This window comes from Brassica napus, chromosome C8 (assembly GCF_020379485.1).
Source record: "Brassica napus cultivar Da-Ae chromosome C8, Da-Ae, whole genome shotgun sequence".
NCBI lineage: Eukaryota > Viridiplantae > Streptophyta > Magnoliopsida > Brassicales > Brassicaceae > Brassica > Brassica napus.
In genome coordinates this window covers 7,631,179-7,655,188 of record NC_063451.1, presented here as the reverse complement: position 1 = coordinate 7,655,188, position 24,010 = coordinate 7,631,179, and the positions used below count along the sequence as shown (strand labels likewise).

General features: G+C 36.3%; 3 protein-coding genes across 5 annotated transcripts; 1 reads left to right on the top strand and 2 right to left on the bottom strand.

The window, feature by feature from the left end:
• Positions 1 to 1,328: 1,328 nt before the first annotated feature.
• LOC106428041 (TLC domain-containing protein 5-like) lies at positions 1,329 to 6,931 on the bottom strand. 2 transcript variants are annotated; one of them, XM_013868787.3, is made up of 5 exons: positions 6,623 to 6,923; positions 6,385 to 6,525; positions 6,170 to 6,289; positions 2,155 to 2,250; positions 1,329 to 1,628 (listed from the first exon to the last, which is right to left on the bottom strand). In XM_013868787.3, exons 1-5 carry the CDS (start codon positions 6,848 to 6,850, stop codon positions 1,518 to 1,520), a joined length of 696 nt encoding a protein of 231 aa, XP_013724241.2. In that variant the 5' UTR covers positions 6,851 to 6,923; the 3' UTR covers positions 1,329 to 1,517. The 2 variants fall into 2 exon arrangements, 1 of the variants encoding a protein (XP_013724241.2); XR_007327739.1 differs by having other exon boundaries at positions 1,372 to 1,628; positions 2,155 to 6,006; positions 6,623 to 6,931.
• A 4,283-nt stretch (positions 6,932 to 11,214) lies between these two features.
• On the bottom strand, positions 11,215 to 12,319 carry LOC125591824. Its single transcript, XM_048766691.1, has 2 exons — positions 12,065 to 12,319; positions 11,215 to 11,925 (listed from the first exon to the last, which is right to left on the bottom strand). The coding sequence occupies exons 1-2, from the start codon at positions 12,317 to 12,319 to the stop codon at positions 11,215 to 11,217; spliced, it is 966 nt and encodes a 321-aa protein (XP_048622648.1).
• Positions 12,320 to 13,942: 1,623 nt separating this feature from the next.
• On the top strand, positions 13,943 to 18,458 carry LOC106428045 (protein SABRE-like). 2 transcript variants are annotated; one of them, XM_048766169.1, is made up of 7 exons: positions 13,943 to 14,202; positions 15,010 to 15,121; positions 15,387 to 15,553; positions 15,794 to 15,977; positions 16,168 to 16,329; positions 16,422 to 16,499; positions 16,880 to 18,458. In XM_048766169.1, exons 1-7 carry the CDS (start codon positions 14,132 to 14,134, stop codon positions 17,276 to 17,278), a joined length of 1,173 nt encoding a protein of 390 aa, XP_048622126.1. In that variant the 5' UTR covers positions 13,943 to 14,131; the 3' UTR covers positions 17,279 to 18,458. The 2 variants fall into 2 exon arrangements, with proteins under 2 accessions (XP_048622126.1, XP_048622127.1); XM_048766170.1 differs by lacking the exon at positions 16,880 to 18,458 and having other exon boundaries at positions 16,422 to 16,799.
• Positions 18,459 to 24,010: the final 5,552 nt, after the last annotated feature.

The following is a 24,010-nucleotide window of genomic DNA, read 5'->3' as shown; positions in this document are numbered from 1 at the left end:
ACCATAATATCCAAGCAAACTGATGATCATCTAACTGCGGAAAGACTCTCTAGAAAAGATGATCCATATTTGTAAAAAGGGACCTTGTTGGGAAAATAGCTGGATTTTATGATATCTTTGAGAGAGCTCAAACTTAAAGTGCTGGAGGACATTCGAAAAACACATGGTTTATCGATTCCTCTTCAGCTCCGCATCTTGCACAACATACAGATATATATGATCCTGATCCCACCCGTTTGATTAGTTCTTTGCTTACCAGAGATCTAGCAGATGTGATGCTCTGCCAGCCATATGACGGGGAGTATGAGCGAATCGGTTCCAGGGGTGAGGCGTTCCTGTAATACCAACATTTAAAAACACGAGAAAATAAAGTATTTGGCTTCTCAGTCAATCGCCATAACTGTTTACCAAGCATCGCTGTATTGAAATTAGTGATGTCTTTAAAACCCAATCCTCCTTCCTCTTTGCTAACACATACTTTTTCCCAAGATTTCCAATGCATTCCTCTTGTGCTTCCCCCTGTGCTCCACCAAAATTGGGCTACCGCGCTTGTCAATTTTTTGCGGTTGCCTTAGGCAATCTGTAGCAAGACATCACATGATTTGATAATGCCGTAACCACTGATTTAATGATCACTTCATTTCCTCTTTTTGTAAAAAACTTAAAAGTCCAACCGTTAACCCTTCTGTTTAGTCTGTCTTGCACAAAGCTGAAAACCAGAATCTTTGAGCCCCCAAGATTTTCTGGTAGTCCTAGATAAGTTCCCATTCCTCCAAGATTCTGAATACCCAAAAATATCTCTCAATTCCTGTCTGATTGATTCTTCGATCTTGTGTCCAAATTGGATGGAAGACTTCTCAAAATTAATGAGTTGACTTGTTACCATCTCATATTCCTTTAAGATCCTGAGAATAGTTTGACATTCTTCTCTTTGAGCTTTGTAAAAGAAGAGACTGTCGTCCGCAAAGAGCAGATGTGAATCGATGAACATGCTCTAGCTACCTTCATACCTGTCAATTGTTGCCCATTCTCCGCTTTTTTAATATTTGCAATCAAAGCCTCAGTACACAATATAAATAGATACGGAGATAAAAGATCTCCTTGTCGGAACCCCGATGTGGAATAATAAAGCTTCGTGGTTGTCCATTTAGTAAAACCCGATATTGAACAGATGATATACATTCCATCATTAACTTAATCCAATGAAGATCAAAGTCCATCTTCTCTAGTAAAACATTAATAAAGTCTCATTCCACCCTATCATACGTTTTGCTCATATCAGTTTTAATTGCCATATATTTTCTTTGACGTGCTTTATTAGTCCGTAATCCGTGAAACATCCGTATGAATTTTTATTAGTCCGTAATCCAATTATTTATATTATACTTTAAGTTTTTGATTTTTTAACTTTCTTTTTCGTCTGCTACATTTTAATTTAAAATATATAAACGATGTATATTTAATAAATAGAAAAGAAGAAAGAAAACAATTGTATGAATCAACTTTTGCGTCTCTGCCTAGGTAGCCTTTTTGTTTGACTTTGGCTTCTTAAATAGTTTATATCTCATCATCCCAAAGATTTTATAGAACCAAAATATACTCACGAGTTGTAATCCGGATCCCATTGCCTGTAAAAAAAATAAGAAAAGCTTATGAGTAGAGTAACATATCCTAGTTAAAAAAAATTAACTAAGATCGATATAACTAACATCATATTCTGTTATTTATTTAAGCTAGTTGTCTTTTACATGTTAATCCAAATGAAGAAGAAATTTTTGAAATCAAAATATGTAAAACCAAAAAGATATATATAATATATAAATAAATATCAAGCCGTATTTTTAAATATAAGTTATTTTGTATTTTCACACATTAAAAATATATTCTAATGATGACAAATATATATATATATATATATATATATATTCTAATTTAAACTATTAAGACATCATTTTATGATTGATTATTAGAATAATTTTAAACCAAAAAATATTTCTGTTTTGAAATTTACTATATATAATACTATTTAACAAAAAAATTTAAAATTAAAATTTAATTTTAAGACAAATTCTTAAGAATATTTAAATATATTGTTGAGAATGAAAAGGAATAAAAATAAAATTCTGGGTAGTTGGGAAAGACAAAAGAGAATACCTTGATGAAGATGGGATTATCAGCCGTTAGACTTACGTAAACGAGAAAGGGTCCACACACAATTCTCGCCAATGTGAAAATAGTGGCAAAACACACCTATCATCAATTAATGTAAGTAATAACTTTTTTTCTGTCAAGAACTTTTTTTAGAAGCTTTACACAAAAGTAGATTTAAAAGGACAGAAATGCTGACAGAACAAATAAGTAGATTTGGGTTTTACAGAAGGACCTCCTTACCTAACAAAGAAATCTTCAACAACTAACCATCTATTTATTAATAATTGCAATTGAATGTTGCCTCCCAATTTTGCCCAAAAAAAAGAATACTACATGCTTCAAGAATTTATATGGGTTTCAATTCATCATCTATCCTAGTTTGAAAAAAAAAACTAACGCCAAAAAAATATTTTCACACTTTTGTTTACTGTACCTAATAGTTGTATAAGAGTTATACACCTAACCGATTCTAACATGTATTCGGTTTTCTGAAAGAATAGGATCTATTTGCTTGCAGTTAGCCTTGAACTGGTGACGGTAGATAAGTACATTAACCTGCTCTAGTTCCTGATTTCTAGCCCCTTCTTTAACGAATTTCCTTGAAAAAAATCAATTCTTCATTATGCTTTTGTATGGTCTTTTAGATTTTGTCTTATAATAATTTATGGTTTAGATCCGAAAGGCCATATTTTCCATGGCCGGAAACAAAGCACCAGGACCTGATGGATATACATGTGAATTCTTTAAAGCTGCATGGCATATAGTTGGTAAGGACTTTGTGGTGGCTGTTAAAGCTTTTTTGGATACTGGGTTTCTACCAAAAAGAGTGAACTCAACTATTTTGGCTCTCATACCAAAGAAGGAGGAATCTAAAACGATGAAAGACTACAGGCCAATTTCTTGTTGTAATGTTCTATATAAGATCATTTCAAAGCTCATGGCGAACAGACTGAAACTGGTCCTTCCTAAGTTCATTGAGCCAAACCAATCAGCTTTTGTAAAGGATCGCCTCCTCATGGAAAATGTACTACTTGCTTCAGAACTAGTCAAGAGTTACCATAAAAGCACTGTCTCGGCCATAAGTGCTATTCAGATTGACATATCAAAGGCTTTTGACACAGTACAGTGGTCATTTCTGCTATCCACTCTTGCAGCGCTGGGTATTCCGAAAAAGTTTATTTTATGGGTTGAAAAATGTGTTTCTTTGGCCTCTTTCACGGTGCAAGTCAATGGAGAGCTTGCCGGATATTTTAATAGCAAAAGGGGAATCAGACAAGGTTGTTCTTTGTCACCATACCTGTTTGTTATTTGTATGCAAGTGTTGTCGAAAATGCTTAACAAAGGTGCTGCAGAAAAGAGATTTGGATACCATCCTTACTGCCAAGGACTTAAGCTTACACATCTCAGCTTTGCAGATGGGAAGCGCCAATCCATTGAAGGTATTATAAATATTTTCAACCATTTTGTTGAGATGTCGGGTTTACATATCAGCGTGGAAAAGACAACAATCTTTCTCGCTGGTGTACAAGATACTGAGAAGCAAGAGCTCCTTGACACTTTTGCTTTCGCCCATGGTGACTTACCAGTGATATACCTCGGGTTGCCGCTGTTAACTAAACAAATGACTGTAAGAAATTATGCTCATTTGATTGAGAAGATCAGAGCTCGTATTGGTTCCTGGACAGCCAGATTTTTGTCTTTTGCCGGTAGACTGCAGCTGATTGGATCTGTTATTCACAGTCTCACAAACTTTTGGATATCAGCATTTAAATTGCCAAGAAAGTGTATTCAAGAGATTGACAGTCTCTGCGCAGCGTTTCTGTGGTCGGGAGCTGATATGAATACAAATAAAGCAAAAGTTAGTTGGAAGGATTACTGTAGGCCAAAAGAAGAAGGAGGCTTGGGACTACGGTCTCTTGAGGAAGCAAACCAGGTCTCTTGTCTGAAGTTGGTATGGCGTATCCTATCTTCAAAAAATTCTCTTTGGGTGAAATGGGTGAGACGTTATCTAATCCGCAAGGGATCTTTCTGGACAGTAAAAGATAGTAGTTCTCTTGGCTCGTGGATGTGGAAGAAGCTATTCAAGTACAGAGAAGTTGCTGCTGTATTTTCGAAGATGAAAGTTAAGAATGGCATGTCAACGTCTTTCTGGTTTGATGACTGGTCAGAACTAGGATGTCTAATGGATAAAACATGAGCTGGTGGACCTATGAATATGGGTATTCGACTCCATGATACAGTTGCTACAGTAATCCAAAAGCACAAGAGAAGAAGACACCGAGTGGAGGTTTTTAATCTCATCGAGCTGGAGATTTTGAAGGTTAAACACAGAGGGTTGCAGAGTGAAGAGGATATCAGACTATGGAAGTGTGGTGATGATTATAAACTGAGCTTTACTACCAAAGAAACTTGGAAGCTCTTGCGAGGGATGCAGGCACGGGTTGACTGGTTCGAAGGTGTGTGGTTTCGCTACAGCACTCCAAGGTTCTCCTTCCACACATGGGTCGCAATCCTGGATAGACTGCCTACTGGAGATCGCATATCGCTATGGAATGGTGGCATTGCGGTTATGTGTCCGCTGTGCAAGGACTGTCCTGAGACAAGAAACCATCTGTTTTTTCAGTGTAAATACTCGGGGGAGGTGCGGACGATCCTCACCAGAAAGCTTTTGAGGATGGATTATACCAATGTGTGGGATGACATTATACCCCTTCTCACTAAAAGGTGAAGCAAACTGGAGCTGTTCTTGTTTCGATATGCTTTCCAAGCCACTCTATGTGCAGTTTGGGCAGAACGGAATTGTAAGAGGTTTGGAGAGGACCCAAAGGCTGCGTCAGGGCTTACAAAAATCATCGACAAACAAATTCGAAATCGTATCTAAAGCATCAGACATAGCCACAACTCTGTTGGGTTCCTTCTAGATGGAGGAAACCCATTGGGTTTGGTTGGTGATAACCAAACTTGGAAGTTGGGCAATTGGTATTAGTCCATGAGATTAGTATTGGGCCTTGGAGGTTCTTAGGGTTAGTGAGACACATATATATAGTCTCTTGACCTATTTTTTTATGTAGAGACTTACAAGAATCAAAAAGACAAAAGAGAGAAAAGAGGGAAGGAGGCAGAATTTCGTCTGGGTTTGTCAATACAGATTTGGAGGGTCAAACAGATCCTGATCGGGCTGATATTTTTTGGGAAGCTTCTTCAGTCAGTAAGTTAAAGGTTCACCGAAGGGATTTAGATTTCAACGGTTGGATCTTCTGTTGTCTGGGTTTTAGTGAAGCTGGTCGTCACAGTTCTTCAGCAGTGCTGTCTTGAGTGTTTGGTATATCCGACGGTGAGATCTTCTCGGATTGAGCTGAAATTTGGCAGAGGTGTTGTTTACTGGTGTATCTTGGATTTGTACGGTGGGATTAGTCTCTGGTTGCCAGAATCCTTGTGAGCTGAGGTCGTTTGGTTTCTGCTGGTTTTGAAGCTTTGTGTTGCTCTCTTGTTGTTGTTGTTCTTGTGTTGGAGATGACTCTTTGTAGCTTGAGTCTCTGTTCTGTTCAGGTTGTTGAACAGGAAGGACGTGGTTGTACTCACATACATTTATATAGTGGATTGTTGAGTAGACTACGGTCCCGTGGTTTTTCCTTCTCACATCGAGGAGGTTTTCCACGTAAAAAGTGTTTGTCTCATTTAGTTATTGCTTATATTATATCCTGCTATCGTCGAAGTATTTTTCTCTCAGATTCTCACAAGGTCAGGGGAAACACGATTGCTACATTCCGATGCGCCTCGTGTCCGCTTTCCCCAACAAACTCAGCTTATCAGGGAGCCATGGAAACTTGGTTCTCCTTTAGATGATCCTATTTTCTAATGTAAAGCAAAGTTTCAATTTCTTTTGAGCTTAAAACAAGAAACCTTGGTTGTAAACAGTATTTTTTGTTTGAATTAATTTAACATTTTTTCAAAAAATAAATAAATTATTGTTTAGAAATTGTAAGAACACAAAATTAAAAGTGTAGCAAATACTCACATCGGCTGCCAGATTGACGCTGGTGTCTCTGTATCCAATCTCTTTAAGAATCTCCCTTAAATGGTAAAAAGGACTCGATATCTCTGCTATCCACAGTGTAGCGATGATCTCAGATCCAGACTTCCAAATTAATTTTATACTAAAATTAGTAATCTAAATCTCATATAGTATCTGGTAGATAACAATAAAAAGAAGATAAAAAGGAGCAATGATACCTTTTGGTAGGCAAATCCAGCAACAAAACCAAGAATGCTGACAAAATGATGAACCGCATTGTCCATGCTGATCACTTGATCGAACTGACAACATATGAGATCGTATATCATGTACGACAATGAAAACGCCATTGTATCCATCTGCTTGTATTTCATCTCTCAGTTTGTGTTACACGTGCAAAACGAGTTACTATAATAGTTTTAAAATAATTAAGAACATATAATGTAGTTAAGAAACCTGTTGGGGAGACGGCTTAGAAGCACGAGGACAAACAGGGCAAGACCAATCTTGAACAGAGAATGTTGCTAAAGTGACAGCGACTGTCGCGTGAACAGTTGAGAGAAGACGGTTGCTGAAGTCGAAGGAGTAGCTTGAGAAGATTCTTCTGGTGAGAATAAAGCTCACACCCCATAATATTACTCCAATAACTATTATCTTTACGACTCTTATTTGTTCTTCCTCCATTTTATCTTCTTTCTTCCAATCCAAAAACTGTATTGGTTATTTTGTAATGACGAAAGAAATATAGAGAGGATGAAGACCGGTGAGTGTTGTTAATATGCTGACATTATTTGTTGTATGTTAGTTGGAAACTTGAGGATTCAATGTAGTGGATCCCAGGGACATTAAATTTTTTGGTGAAAATGTCTTAATTCACTTAAAATTATTCGATCCAATTTTTTTGGAAGTGTTTCAATCAGCCAATCAAAGAGGCTTAAACACCCATATAGCTGATGGTGTCCAAATACTATGCAAACTAAATTAGAGAACAAGTATAAATTTTGTAAAATATAAGAATACAAACAGCAAGAGACAAACCAATTCATATACTTAGTACATTTGTTTATAAGAAATGACAAATCTATACCGAACACTAAATTTTTTTAAAAATTAATTTTATAAATCAACCCGAAACGGGAATAAAGGCTCGATTACAAAGGGACAAAACTTAGGTTCAGGTGAACCTTTAAATTCACTACCCATCTTATAAATTCACCACCCATCTTGTAACCAATTAAAGTGCTAGCTATATTATTAATAAAAAAATTAATTTTTTTTTTTTAAAATCAAAAACAATTAAAAAAATGATGTCACTAACAAAAACCTAAATCTTAAATTCTAAACCCTAAATTCAAAACCCAAACTCTAAACCCTAAATCCTAAACCTAAACTCTAAACCCTAAATCCTAAACCCAAACTCTAAACTATAAATCATAAACCCAAACTCTAAACCCTAAATCCTAAACTCAAACTCTAGATCATAAACTCAAACCTTATACCCTAAACCATAAACCCTAAACCCAAACCTTTATCTTAAACCTGAATCGTAGACCCTAAACCCAAACCCTAAGCCCTAAACCCAAAATGTTTGAATTTGGGTTTAAGATTTACAGTTTGGTTTAGGGTCTATGATTTGGATTTGAGTTTAGAGTTTAAGGTTTGAGTTTAGGGTCTAGGATTTGGGTTTACAGTTTGGGTTTAGGGTTTAGGATTTGAGTTTATCGTAAAAGGTTTGGGTTTAGGGTTTACTATTTGGGTTTAAGGTATAGGGTTTGAGTTTAGTATTCAGGGGTTAGATTTAGATTTAGGGTTTAGAGTTTAGAATTTAGAGTTTTGTTAGACATTATTCTTTTTTTCAACTATTTTAAATTTTTTAAATAAAATTTAATATATTTTATTATTTATCTAGATGGCAATTTAATTAGTTTTAAGAGGGGTGATGAATTTAAGTTTTGTCCATTACAAACCGACTCAAACAAAAAAAACCAATTTTCCGGTCCTCAACTAATTTCGCTCGATCCATCACCTCCAGCGTGTTCCGCTAGCTCGTAACAATCAAACATCGTTCTCAACCTTTAGCGTTACTTCAGAAAGGTGAGATTCACCTCGTTTCCTCGGATGCTGGAACTTTCAAGACAGTTCCACATTAGTTAACCCCCAATGAACTTATCGAGCTTGTTACCATCACCGTCAATTAAGATCTTGAGAAATGAAGATCATAGAGATCCGAGATTATCACCTGAGAGATACACCGAGAGCTCGCCTATACAGCCATCTCCACAGCCAATCGAAAAGCAAAAAGCGGGTCACTTCACCGCCATCACCAAACCAGAAAGTCTCCAAACTTGTAAGAAAAGTCAATCAATTGTTGAAAGTTCTCAGATGCAATAAATAAAGAGAATTTGGCCAAAAAAAACCTCAACTTTGCACGAATTGCCAAAAGAAACATAAACTTTTGGGCTGACCAAAAAAACACCAAACTTTCATTGACTTTAAAATTAATTAACAATGTTTTCGCTGACTTGTCAATTTAGCAGCCGTCAACAAATTTAACAGAAATATTTGACATCGTTTATTGTTGGCGTTAAGTGAAACGACAGACCCCTAGATTCGAATCCAGGTTGGTTGGTCAAATGGCAAGGTATTTTACCACTAGGCTACTGACACTTTCAATGTACTTACTAACATGTTTACTTTTATTTGGTACATATTAAATATAAAAAATTCTCTAAAAACTTAATAAGATCTTTAAAATTCCAAAAAAATTAAAAAAATAAAGAAGTTTTTATAAAATTAATTTAGAAATTAAAATTAAAAATAAAATTTTATTTTTCTTTTTAAAAAATAAAAACTCTTCCAAAATTTTCTAAAAACTTAAAAAGATCTTTAAAATTCCAAAAAATTGAAAAAATAAAGATTTTTTTTATAAAATTAATTTTGAAATTAAAATAGAAAATAAAATTTTATTTTTTCTTTTCAATTCGTGAAAAGTTTGTGTTTTTTTGAAAAGAAAAAATAAAATTTTAGTTTATATTTTAATTTCAAAATTAATTTTATAAAAAAATTCTATTTTAATTTCAAAATTATTTTTATAAAAAAATTCTTTATTTTTTTCAATTTTTTGGAATTTTAAAGATCTTTTTAAGTTTTTAGAAAATTTTGGAAGAGTTTTTATTTTTTAAAAAGAAAAATAAAATTTTATTTTTAATTTTAATTTCTAAATTAATTTTATAAAAACTTCTTTATTTTTTTAATTTTTTTGGAATTTTAAAGATCTTATTAAGTTTTTAGAGAATTTTTTTATATTTAATATGTACCAAATAAAAGTAAACATGTTAGTAAGTACATTGAAAGTGCCAGTAGCCCAGTGGTAAAATACCTTGCCATTTGACCAACCATCCTGGGTTCGAATCCAGGGGTCTACATAATTTTAATTTCAAATCATGTAAAACGACGTCGTTTTACATCATTTGAAAACGACGTCGTTTCACTTAACGCCAACAATAAATGACGTCAAATATTTCTGTTAAATTTGTTGACGGCGTGCTAAATTGGCAAGTCAGCGAAAACATTGTTAATTAATTCTAAAGTCAATGAAAGTTTGGTGTTTTTTTGGTCAGCCCAAAAGTTTATATTTCTTTTGCCAATTCATGCAAAGTTAAGGTTTTTTTTGGCCGAATTCTCAATAAATAAAGTTATAGCTGAAGATATATGCTAGTCAAATTAAATACTCTCTCTGTTTCATAATAAGGGGAAAAACGTCATTTAAATCCCGAACTAACCAAAATAAGCTATAAAAAGCCTCAACTTTTGGGTAAGCCAAAAAATTCTCAAACTTTCAAAATTTTCCTAAAATAATCCTAAACTTATGTTGACTAAGCCTTTTTAAACATCCCGAAGTCAACCGTTAATTTTGCTTAAACTTCTGTTAAATAGTGAAACGATGTGTTTTACTCTATAATTAAAAACATAAACTCGTGTCTTTTCTTCTTCTTCATCGACTCTGCAAATCCTTAGTTCCCAGAAAAAAAAAATTCCTCTTCACCATGGGATCAACTCAGAAGCTCGTGGATTTCCAAGCAAGTGTGTATGTCATGAGCTTGTGAAATGTACACGTCTAGGACGCAAGAAAATCCTGGTCGAGCGTTCTTCAGGTATGTGAGTAAGAGAGATAGGGGCAAAGTTTCTCTGACCAAAACCGATATAAATGATGATATGTTAAGAAAATTTGGTCTGAGAAGTTCTTAGATGAGAAGTTATTGTTTTAGACTTCTTTGAAACAATTTGTTGCCATAATGTTTAAGAAATTGTGTTGCTTTGATGTTTAAGAACATGTGTTGTTCATGATGATTAAGAAGATATGTTGTTAAACAAAATAATAAAAGAGATAGTTGGAACCGTTTGGGTCACAAGAGAGGAGATGGCAAAGAAACGTAACAGACGTAAAAGGCGTGTAACAAGAAAGACGTGTTATCCATGATGTGCTGTTAACAAAATGAGAGGAGATGAGAGTTTTGAGTCATTACATAATAAAGAAGATTGTTTTAGTCATTACATAACACAAGAGATGGTTTCAGCCATAACATAAGAAAAGAGATGGTTTTAGTCGTAACATAACAAAAGAGATGGTCTGAACCATTACATAATAAAAAAGAAGAATTGATTAAGCTTGAGATTGTTCTTGTGAAAAACCTAGTGTTGATTCCCCCTACAAAAAACGCAAGTGTAAGCGACATATACAACATGTTCTCGACTAAACAAGTGATTAACAAAAAGAAAACATACCACATCTTGAAGTCTTGGCCGACCCCTTGGCCTTTTTGGTTCTCTTTAGCTGTCGGATTAGAACATGTAGTTTTGTTGTGACCAGTGTCTAGGCAATTAGAACAAGTCATCATACGCTTTTCTCGTCCCAGTTTTGTTGAGGAACTAGAAGATTCATTAGCTCCTTTTTTTCTATCATAGTTGTTTGGTCTACCACGATTACCTAGTCTATAGGGTGGTGGCAACACTGGTAGCCTATTCATCATAGGCCACAATTTCATTCCCTACACCGGCCTGATACCACGCGAGTATGTCACTCTCCACATGTCACTTGTGTAGTACTTGGACACAAAATCTTCCATCTTTAGTTTCTTTGCAGTTATTACACATGAAGCATGAATACATGGAATTCTTCTGAGCTGCCACTTGAGACACCCGCATGTTTTCAAATCCATATCAACACTATAGGTGACACCTCCATCATCAATTTCATGAACATTCCCACATGCCATATATCTGATGCAATCCTTTGCTTTTTCCTTAGTCTTTTCAACCTCCAAATGAACTTTCTTTGTGAACTTAGTCTTACTATGTGAAGCAATGATAGCTCTTTTGGCATTACGAACCATGCATTGCCTTCTTATATCCTCTAACATTTCCAACAATGGCTTTTTTCTAGCTTCTCTAATTGTCTTGTTGAATGACTCACTAAGGTTGTTAAGGTTGTCATTGCAATCAGATCCTAACCTAAAAAAAGCTCTTGACCATGTATTGGGGTTTGTTTTCTGAAGGGAGTTAAAGGCACCTGAGCAATATTTTTTTAGTGTGTCCATATGCTCTTGATAATCCCCTAGAGTGTAGCTTCCTGCTATCTTCCAAAATAATCTCTCTAATTCAGGATCTTTATTGTCTCTTTTCCAGTTTGCAAGGATATGTCTTGAACACATTCGGTGTTCAGCTTCTGGAAGCTCATTCTTGACAGCATTCACAAGTCCCTGTTGATAAGAAAACACAATCAAATAAGCACAACACAAAAAAAAACAGAAATTAGCACACCACAAACCTTCTGCTTGTCGGATATTATTGTTGTTGTTGCTCCTTCTTGCAGTCCTAAATCCGATTTCAAAAGCTTACAAACCATTCCCAGTTCACATTATTTTCAATCTCAACAACAGCCCAAGCAATTGGCACAATCCTGTTGTCTCCATCTCTTCCTACAGCAGCTAGTAGATGCCCTTTAATATCCCACTTCAAGAATGCACCATCTAGCCCAATGATAGGTCGACATGATTCTATCCAAGATTCTCTTTGAGATGTGAAACAAACATATAACCTGTCAAACCTTTGCTTGCTTCCTGGAGTAGCACCGGGAATAGTCTCAATAACCATTGATGTATACTGATTGGACTTTTTTATCTCGGCTTCATAATCTCATACGTGAGAAATGCACTTCATGGCTTGTTTTTCTCAGTCGGAATAGCTTAGACTTCGCTTTTGCACATTGTTCCTCTGTGAGACTGTGACAATTAAATTGTACTCTCTCTTGACCTCTTCAGCCATCTCCTTTTTCGTAAACTTCCTGTTGATCCTTAACCTCTCCGCAAACAGCCAAGCAATTGACGATACCTTAAGCATCTTCGAGTAGCCTGATCTCATGCAATTATGCTCATTGATATACACTTTCACTTGCATCTTGTGCCTCCTTGGTTCGTAAGAACAGTAAATCCTCCAAGGGCAATTCGACTCAACATCAGAGCATCTCGCACCCATCTTCCTTGATGTAGACTTGTACATTTTAATGTCGTAACGGGTCTTCAGAGAGTACCGTAACATCGCCAACTTGAAATCTGCTGCACAAGCAAATGTCTTCCCCAATGCCAAAAGCTCTTCACTGTCAACACTATTGGAAAGCAACTCTCTTCTTTCTACCTCTTCTTCGTCTTCGTCGGAAGATAATGGATCCGGTATCTTCTCATCATCCCAAATATCATCACCACTCTCTCCATCACTTACATTTTCTTCTTCTCTTGCGACATCTCCAAAATGTTGTGATAAGTCCTCACAGTTCTCTTCTTCCACGTCTAATCCATTTTCTCCATTCTCTTCTACTTGATTTTCTTCAACCTCATCCTCTTCGTTATCACCACCATCTCCTTCTCCATCATCTCGGTCAACATCCTCATCATGACAGTCTCTCTCAGTGTCAGGTCGAGGTTCGTTGCGTCTCTCCTCTGCGGTGATTCGTTCAAGCTCACGACCTTTCCCTGCATCGTGCTCCTCTTCAATTGTCACTCGATGTAGCTTTCTTCTTACGACGTTTATGATCAAGCTTCTTCGGCCTCTCCATCTGTTTTCTTCAAATAGTCAAGAGTTAAGTTTGTTTCCTGTGTAGTAATCTATGGATTTAGGTGAATGATATTGGGAATTAAGGATTGTTATCGATGGAGAAAAAGAGAAGACGACGATTTTTTTTTTCTTTTTCATGATAGAGTAAAACTCATCGTTTATTAATTAACGGAAGTTTATAAAGAGTTAACAGTTGACTTGTGGATGCTTAAAACGACAGAGTCAAACATAAGTTTATGATTATTTTGGATTTTTTTTTAAAGTTTGGGAATATTTTGGTTTACTTAAGAGTTGAAGCTTTTTTTAGCTTATTTTGTTAAGTTTGAGGTTTTATTGACGTTTTTCTCATAATAAGTGTTATTCTAATTTTTTTTCTTGTTACACAAAAAGTGTCACTTTACAATTCCAATGTAAATTATATTTACTTTCAGCTGAAATTAATTGCAAACTGCATTGATTTTATAAATAATTTTATTTATCTCAAATACTATTGATCAGAAAGATGTAATTAATAACAACTTACGTATATTTCTGTTATTTTCTTAGTCTGTGTGAAAAGTGTCAAAGTGACACTTATTCAGAAACAGAGTGAGTATTATTTTTGTCACAGCTACACATGAAAAGATAATTTTTAAAAATTCACGTTTCAATAATGTATAGGGATGATCATATTGTTTGACTAAACGTGCTATGGGGATGGGCAATGAATATGGTTGACTAAAGAGCCCCTTCAAACCTTGCCGATCGGATCTTTCTCTATGGAGGCAGCTTGTCAACTTGAAATATTGATTGCGGTGGCGAGACTAATCTGAGAATCGCAGTTATCCGGCAGAGTAAGTTATCTGTTGGGTGGAAATGGCGGCTTCATCTGCGACGTTATACTTTGGATTTCTAATTGCTTCCATCACTTTGTGGATGATCTTCAGGTGAGCCCTCTTTGATTCTTGTTTTTAAATAAAAATTCTGTTCTAGCTTGAACTATGGGGTTAATCCTAGCTCTACTATGAATCAAGTCCAAATCAGTTCATTATGTTACACTAGATCGGTGATAACTGAATTGACTTATCCATCTTTATCTTGTATATTGAAACTTTATCTCTGATAGATTCTTCGAGACGATGGCTCTTTGAGAATCAATCTCGAAATAGATCATATTTGACTACATAGACATATGTTAAATTAGATGAGTTTTAACCTCAAGATAACTGGAGTGATATATATATATATATATATATATCTAATATATTCCCTCCGTTTCAGAATGATCTATGTTTTAGAAAAAAATTTGTTTCTAAAAAATCCATATTTTACCTTTTCAATGTATATAATAGTGACAAATTGTAAATTTCAAAGACATTAAATTAATACTGAACTTTGATTGGTTAAAAATCATAGAAAATAACTAAACATGGAAAAACAATGCATTTATTGTCAAAATTTTACGTGTTTTCTTAATAAAACTGAAATTTTAGAATATACTTTATTTTGTAACAGAGGGAGTATTACTTAAGATTTGTTTTTACTTTTCAATGTGGGAGACTTTGTCTCTGAAACAAACAACATGGATCCACAGTTTTGATTCAAGAGTTTTCTTCCTATTGCTTCTTGTCGAAATTGATGATTACGTGTGTTTACTTTAATTATATGTTATATACTGCACTTTTCTTTCTTCTTTATGTAATATACTTGATCTAGTAGTACGATGGTAGCTTATATTTTAAATTTTATTCCAGCCTTTGTTCCAGGTTGTTTACATGGATGCTCAGTCTAGTGCTTGGAATGTCTGTTAGGTTCCGTGTTAGCAGTAGGAAATGCCTGCGGGATGTCGTGGTGATGTCTGAAACGGTGAGCACATTCTACAAACTTCTTACTGCTTAGTCGTCAATGGAGAAAAGATTGTACAAAGCTTTTAGTGGCAAGTCGTTTGTCCTTTTTGTACACTATCTACAGTAAAATGCTAATAACTTATTAAAAAATCTTGTTACATCGTTTTTTTAAAATTGTTTGCATTTCTACTGGGACAATAATTCTTTGCTATTTTGATATTATTTTTTTGATGAAAAGGTATATTATCAGAACTTGATTTGCTGCTGGTTTGAGCGTTTTACAGGGTGCCTTTGAGTCATCGTCCGCTGGTGAAATTAAATTTGGTGTTGGTTTTCTTTCTGGAGAGCTATGTATTAAAGTTATGATATATGATCTTGATGTTGTGATGAGATCCTCTGGTGCTTTATCTTGTGACAAACTCACTCTCTGTTTCCAACTTGGATATGACAGGTACTGTCATTTGCATCTAATCCTAACATGAAATAAATCCTTCTTAATGGATTAGTTTCGTATATCATGTTTGGAAGCTTGCACTGTCAAAAAAAAAAAAAAACTTGCACTGTCTAGAGTCCTCTGTGACCTATATCATGGATGTGCCTATATGTTACAAATTAAAGACAAATCTTCTATTCAGTTAGTTGATTGCTCACAGGCGGCATTTTTTTTTGTTGTTGCTTCTCCTGGATATAGGGCAGTAGGTATTGTGGTTATACGAACCATGGAAATTGTATCTGGAGATGTAACTATGAAACTGGACAATGATTTCTTTTCCCAAAGCAAACGATCATCAGCTACTTCCCCATCTACGAAAAAACCTCATAAAGAGTATCAGCTGTCAGCACTTGCAAAATATTCTATGTATTTTTCTGAAAAGGTCAGGATGCTTAGTAAGAAATGGGTTAGCTGATTGTGTGCTTAGATATGTGAGAGTAGTAATTCTTGAGTCTTATCAACCTTTAGTCAACGCTTCGTTTTCAGTTGTTTGCTGGAGATAAATACAATCTATGATTACTGTTCATTCTCTTTCACTGGGTGTTATACTGACAGTTTAGCCATATTAACAGGTTTCCTTCAGCTTACCCAAACTAGATGTCAGATGTGTGAATCGAAAACATGATCTGTTTGCTGTGAATAACGTCACGGCAATTATCTTGAGGAGCATTAAATCGAAGTCTGTTGAAGATTCAGGGGATATTACACGTCTTATGGAACTCAATGAGATTCATGTATGATGGTGTTGCGGAAGGTTTTTTTAGATATTCGACACAAATTATTTACTATTGTTTCACTGATGATATGCTTCCTTGCTCCTTTGCAGCTCTTTAGGGAAGCTGAATCCTCTATATTAGAGATTATTAAAGTTGATGTGGTGTCTTTTATCGAGATCCCTTTTCAGGTTTGGAACCACTAACGTTATAGTTTTTAATATAATGTGCAGATTGCAATTTCAATTTAGATAAGTAATCTCTGATACTTAGATTTCCCTTTGTAGTTTTATTCTTTAATTCGCCTATGAGATCATTGGCTCTTTAAGGTCTTGCATGAACATTGCTTAATTTATCTCGATCTCCAAAATATTGGTTAATCCAATTAATATACCTGAAAATCTCTTCCTATATACATAAAGAAAGGGCACCTTATTCTTGTGTCATATAAATTTCTGTAGAAGAGTTACTGTGTTAAGTAAAGTTGGCAATATAAGTTTGAATTATAAACTTTTAAAACCACGTAAGTTTATGATGTTACATATCATCTTGATGGCTACTTCTTTTTCAGCCGGTTCTGCCTATTAATGCTAACCTTGAAATAGAGCTAGGAGGTACCCAATGCAATCTATTCATTTCTAGGCTAGAGCCATGGTTGAGCCTTCTTTTCCCGGAGAAGAGAACCCTCGTGGTTCAAGAGGAAATTTGCACTCGAGAGAAATTGAAAGCTGCCGATATGAAAACAATTATGTGGACGTGCACATTTTCAGCCCCTGAGATGACTATGTTATGTGGTATCGATGATTTGCCTTTGTATCATGTAAGCATCTCTAACTTACCACTAATTTTTATACTCTATTTTTTTTTTAGTAAAAATTGCTCTAGTTTATCCATGTTTTTACTATTAACGGCGTTTCTACCACCTCTGTTTATTTCTTCAAAAAATATAGGTTTGTATATGAACTTTTAAAGTGTAATTATTTTAATTGAATATGATCATACATACCAAAATAAATATAGATATTAGTGGAATTTTTTTTAAAAAAATTTATGGATATTAATTTACAAATATATTTAATCTCTGAAATTGTAGAAATAAAATATTTTATGAAAAATAATCTTTTGTTGTTGATAAAAAATGCTCCCAGACACGGGGCTCGAGGTACTCCATAAATCAATGTTCTCCGGCGCTGGCGATGCGTTTTCCCGTCGGCGCTGGCTACTCGTGGCGACGTCATCATCGACCTGTATCTCTCTACTCTCCTTTCGCTCCAGCTCTCGTGTTCTTTGCTGCTCAAGGTCACTTTATTTATCCATCGGGGCTCCGATGGTCTCCTCTAGGCCGAAGGTTTCTTCGACGCCGTTGTTCTACGGGGACTCCCGTTCTGTGAATCTATGTAGATCCTTTACCCGCCGTCTCACCCTTTACAGTCCGCCTCATCGTGGTCTCATATCTGTAAGCTCAAACCGCAGATCCGTGTATTTCATCCTCTCCCTCTCGATGTCACTGCGGCTAGAAGATCCTCACCGACGTTCACCTTCCATCTCTTCGCAAGCTCATTCTCAGACAACAACTTCTGATGTCTTGACCGTTGTTAGTGGGATTCCACATAAAACGCGGTTTCTAGATCCGAAATTGTTCCAGTTTAGAGTCATGGGCTCGCCGTCCCTCATCTCCCTTACCACCGTCGCCGGTCACTCCCGGGAAATCGAAGAGACCTTCTCCACCGATGATACTGCTGCTGCTGTTCTTCCACAAGCACTCCACTCTTCCATAACCTTCGGCGATCTGATGTATTGTATTGGTGGGGTTCCACCTTTCTCTTGGCGACCAGATCTTAAAACTAAACAATGCATAAGGTTGAGCTCGCTTCATAACTCCCCCTCCATCTCCGTTCCGACGATACCTTTCCGCTCAGCCTCCTTTCTGGTAGCTGCTCTCGGGTTGAAATCAGACTCCTCACATCCGCCCCTCCAAGCTTCAAGAGCACCGGCAAGAAATAGAAAGATCTTTCATCATCAGGGTGTGCCTCCATCTGGTGCGACCCTCTCGGCTGTGCCGGTGACCCGTATCCCTCCCAACTCCGTCGCCAGTCACCGTGCTTCCTCCGCCTCACTCTTCCAACAAGGTCACGATTCTACTTTTCTTAAGCTGGGCCTTCAGATATTGATTTGGGCTTGGTTAGCCTAATTGCTTTTAATTATAAATGGTCTAGTCCATTGCTTTCACAGCCCACAGTCTTGTGGGGGTTTTTAATCTCTTTGATTAATTGCCTGAAGACTTCCGATGGGTTCAATGGAGTTTTTACCGAAGCAGATTTACATACAACGCCCTATTTCTCTTGTGCGAAGAGTTTACTCTCTAATCATTTACCGGTGGGCTCACTGGGATCGCCTTCACCACCACTTGCATCAGTCCTCGTGAAGAAGCGAACCGTGCTATCCAATACCTCTTTGTTAAAAAGTGTTTCCCTTCCAAACATTAAATGGAAGTCTCCATCCATATCTATAACCGACTTGCTATCTTGTGGAGCGGTCCGTTCGGGGCCTGAAGATGCAGCGGACTTCGTCTCGTCGATACTCCGAGGTGCGGATTGGGTGCTAACGTCACCTTTTCATGTGACTATCTCTCAGCTATCCAACTGTGTTGTGAAAGCCTTATCGACGCATTTAAGCTTGGTCTTGAATCGCTGTCATCTTCTGATGATGAACTATCTATTTTATCTGCTTTTGGCATTGTAGTTTATCTTTTTAATCAAAGAGGATGGTACATTCCCACTTGTTATTGTAACCAAAACAATTGAGTTTGAATGAAAGTAAGCTGTGTTTCAAAAAAAAAAAAATTTATGAAAATTTTACAATTAAAATATATGGAAATATAATCAATTAGAATTTTAAATTAATTAATAAAAATGATTTGACTATTTTTTTTTTCAATGAATTTTAAATTTATTCAAAAAACCTTTTTACAACAAGTGTTACAACAAGTGGAACCAGAGTTAATCTCAAATCACAAAATTCAAACTACATCAAAACTCAGACAAAAATGACCGCTACTACACCCTTGTTTTGAAACCAATATTGAAGAGCATTCTCCATGCCCTTACCACCTTTCATCCTAACCAGGCTAGGTTTATTTCTGATCCCTTTTTCAGTGAGTTTTGTCAGTAAAGCCATAGACATTAAGTTCTCCCCATGCTTCACTCTGTTTCTTTCTGTCCAGATAGCATAAGTAGCAGCATGAAAAGCATATCTTAGGCAAAATAAACTCCTCTTATCTAGAGCTCCACCAGAAATCTTCTGTACTATCTCAGACCAAACATCTGAATAAGAATTTCCGAGAATTCCACTAACAAGATACCTCCAAAGCTGGACAGAGTAAGAACATTTGAAGAATAGATGGTCTCGAGTTTCAGGTTCATTTTTTGCAGAGCACACATGTAGTGTCTACTCCTGACACCATTTAGAAATCATGTCCATTGTAGATAATCTGTTTTTCATTGCCACCAGACTATGAATGCAAACTTCGGAGTCGCCATGGAGTTTTAAAATGTCCGACTATATTATGCTTAATCAATGTCCGAAAATCAAAAATTAAATCGCACAATTTGTGAATAACACGTCATGTAAATGTTGGTTCTATGTAATTTTTTAAAAGTATATATTTTCTCTAATTCATTTCAATTTTCTTTAAAAAAAAAGTTTATCTCTAGTTTTCAACTATAAAATAGTAAATATTATTTTCATCTATTGCATACTCATGGAAACCCGATTTTTCCTTTATAATAGAGTTAATCTTTTTTTACTTGTAAAAGTGATTAAACATTTAATTTTTTCACTATGACTAAAACAAATAAAATCAGTTCAATAATCATTAATAATATAATATAATTTTTATATTAAATTAATAATATTATTTTTTGTTTTCATTTTATATTTGTCGTTTAGGTTTATGTACAAAAATTAATAAAACATTAAAATTTAAAATTTTCATGATAAAAACATCATTGACATCTACCTAACTAAAATTCAAACAATAAGAACAAACTGTAAAATATAAAGACGTACAATAAATGTAAAAAAAATTAGATTAAAATTGAAAACAAGTAAATTAAAACAAAAACAAATTCTAAAACTTCAATTATTAGAAAAGGAGAAAATATTATTTATTTAATATGAAAGTGTAAAAAAATCAAAATTTATGTTTGTGAAAAATATATATTGACCATATTTAGATAAAAGTATATCAATATTGATGGTTAAACCCATTTTATTATGTTTTATATTTTTTACATGATACATATTATTTATCTGGAGTTAGATTATAGAGCGATTTGTAAGAAAAATAGACAATAAAATGAAAAATTGGCAAAATGGAAAAGCAATAGAAAACATGGTTGTCAGAAGCATCTGTGGGGAGTGTTTTACCATAAGCCAATTCCTTTCACTAGATATAGAAAACCACATATAGTATTATTATTATTTATTATTATTATTATTATTATATATTATATTATATATACATGACATATGTTTAAATTTAGAAGATATTTTCTATAAGCAAAAAATTACCTACATTTCAAATAGATCTTCATTAATGCCCCAATCACATTCATCCTACTCCTCCTCTCCTGCTCCACCGAGACCCCAGCGACAGATTTAAGAATGACCCGTAAATCGCAAACAGAAAAGGTTGGGCCGAGACAAAGATCCATGGATTTGACGATGTAAGTGTCTAGCACGTCTACATGCATCGCCGTGTGGTTAGCGGCAAACAAATTATCGCCGTGAGCTTCGCCGTCACAATTCCAATAGAGATTTTCTGATCTGAATCGCGATAGATGTGAGTGTGGCGGGGTTAATGTCATTTCTATTATATTTTACTCTCGAGGTTTTAGGTTTTGGTTTTTCTTTCTCTCTTTTGGTTTGTTCTGTTATTTTGAAGACATATAATAAAGTGAAACCATAAGAGAAAACTGCAAATTGATAATTTTGTGAGTGTTTTATGTGATTCAAATCTTTAGGCTAATTTCATTATACACTCAAAACTCATTTGCATGTAACCAACATCAAATTTAGCTATATGCAAACTGTTTTCACCGACTACTTCTATAGTCAATAAAGTTTTAGTTTTTCATAAACGGCTAATAATATATATATACACACGGTCATCTGGATATGAAAAGATATACTAAGTTTATGTTTTCGAGTAAATATAAATCTCGATGACATCTGGAATATCACATCGTCAATGTTTTAAATATCCGGTAAACAAAATTAAACACCAGCTAACATAAAACAATATTTGTATAAGTCAAAGTATAACCCTACTAACTTATATATTATCCAATTGAGTTGTGGTTATCAAAAACAAAATCGTCAGCCCTGGTACCAACATCGAATTTAGCTATATGCAAACTGTTTTACCCGGCTAATTCTATAGTCAATAAAGTTTGTAGTTTTACATAAACGGCTAATAATAAAGATATCCACGCGGTCACCTGGATATTAAAGATATACTAAGTTTATGTATTCGAGTAAACATAAGTCTCGATTGTTGGACCCGAATATGACCCTCAGGTGAGGTACCGATAAGCGTGAGCTAGCATGTGGGTTGCGATAAGCCCATCATAACAAGGGAGCTGAAAGCCGAGCTGACGACTGGACCTGGGAGACATCATAGCAGAGGTCACGACAGAAAGAGCTAACACCTTAAGAGACTCGTCAAGAGGAGCCTAAAGCGAGCTCCGTAATTGAAGCCAAATATCTAGGAGAACAGTTGAAGGGTTGCCAACGAAACCTAGACTATATAAAGATGGAGAAGATAAAAGACAAGGGATCTTTTTTTTTTCATGGATGAACTTTTGTACTAGATTAAAAGCATTACGTATTCTTTGATCATCACAAGATACATTCCTTTGTATTCATCATCTTTCAACTCATCAATAAAATCATATTCATTCTTCAAGTTTATTTACGGGATTCAGCCCACGATTCTCATTCATCTCTCTTGACCTAACCTAAATCTAAAAAGTGAAACCTTGTCTCTCACAATTGGCGCCGTCTGTGGGGACAAATAATCGAATCCCTTTCTCTAAAGCTTAAAGGATGAATCCATTAGATGGAACGAATCCATCTAACCCCGATCAATCGAACCAGAGCAATAGCTCACCGAACCGCACTGCTCCGGGGGCAAATAACCCGAGAGCCTCCGGAGGGACCAACTTGGGTCCTCAGCCCTCAATAACCCATCGCATCAATCCGCTCCGAACCGACCAACGGAAGATCAGCTTTCTGAGATCCGTCGGATGATGCTCCAGTTAGTGGACAAAGCTCAAGAGACCGAGCGAACGGTGCAACAGTTAGCCGAACGGCAGCAACAGTTCGAAGAGATAACCAGATCTCAATCCGCAACGACCCAACCGTCCGTCCACCAGGGAAGAGGAGTCACTTTCCATGAACGTTAGCCGACCCTTCCTTCCCTAGAGAGCGCCTGAACTTCTCCCCTGATAGCCCAGGTGCAGAAGGGCAGGAACCTGCTTTCCGAACGCCTCGCGCTAGGACAGCTCCTGCGTTTACCCTCCTATCACCAGCACCATGGGGAGCAATGTAGCTACAACTAGCTCCATGCCTGATCGAAACACCGGTGGGAGCACCCGTTTGCCTCCACCGCCACCTCCTTCCGGGTCTGGAGCAGGAACCAACATACCGTCCGGGCCAGAACATCAGCTTCAGTGTTTCAAGCTAGGGTTTCAACCCCAAGCGCAGACGAATACCAAAGAACGGATGCTGATCCTGCAGCTCTCCGCACTAACCTCGCTCGGAGCCTAAGGACCAATATGCGACCTATTTCGCCAGCTAGCTGGGAAGACGACCGAGCTCGGTCTCACCAGGAACCTGCTCGCCGAGTATCTGATAATGACCCAAATGTCCTTCCCTTCGAGGGACCTGACGCAATTCGCAGGTACATGGAGCGAACCCACGCAGCTCTCCAGAAATTGGGAGCTCAAGTTCACAAGGTAACGAGCTCAGCTCCCGAAATCGAGAGCTTAATTGAGGAGACTCGTGGAACTCCGTTCACCGATAGAATTGCCAACTCTTACATAAGAGATACTCGAAAAATTAAAATTCCTGAATACGATGGGAACGCAGACCCAAAGGCCTATTAAGAGCCTTCCGATTAGCTATCGTTAAAGCTCACTTCACAAAGGAAGAGTGTGATGCAGGATATTGCAGAACATTTGCCGAAAACCTGATCGGAACAGCCCTCGAATGGTTCTCCAGCCTCGAGCCGAACTCTATAGACAGTTTCGATCAATTGGCTAACGCCTTTATGAAGCAATATTCAACTCACATCCTGAAACAAGCGTCTGAGGCTGACCTCTGGAAGATCAGACAAGGACTGGAAGACTCACTGCGAGTCTACATCGAAAAGTTCAGAGCAGTAAGAACTAAACTCTCGAATCCCAACGATCAGGTAGCCATTGAGGCTCTTAGGAGAGGTCTCTGGTATAAATCAGGTTTCTTCTCGGAGCTAACGCTAAATCCCCTCCAACCATCGATGACGCCCTCTATAAGGCCTCTAGATACATTACCTTGGAGGAGGAAATGGCAGCATTAGAATAAGCTCCACAGAAAACCCCAGAGTCACCCGAATTAAGCCTCCGATGGAAGGGACCTCACAAAGAGGTAGCTCCCGAAA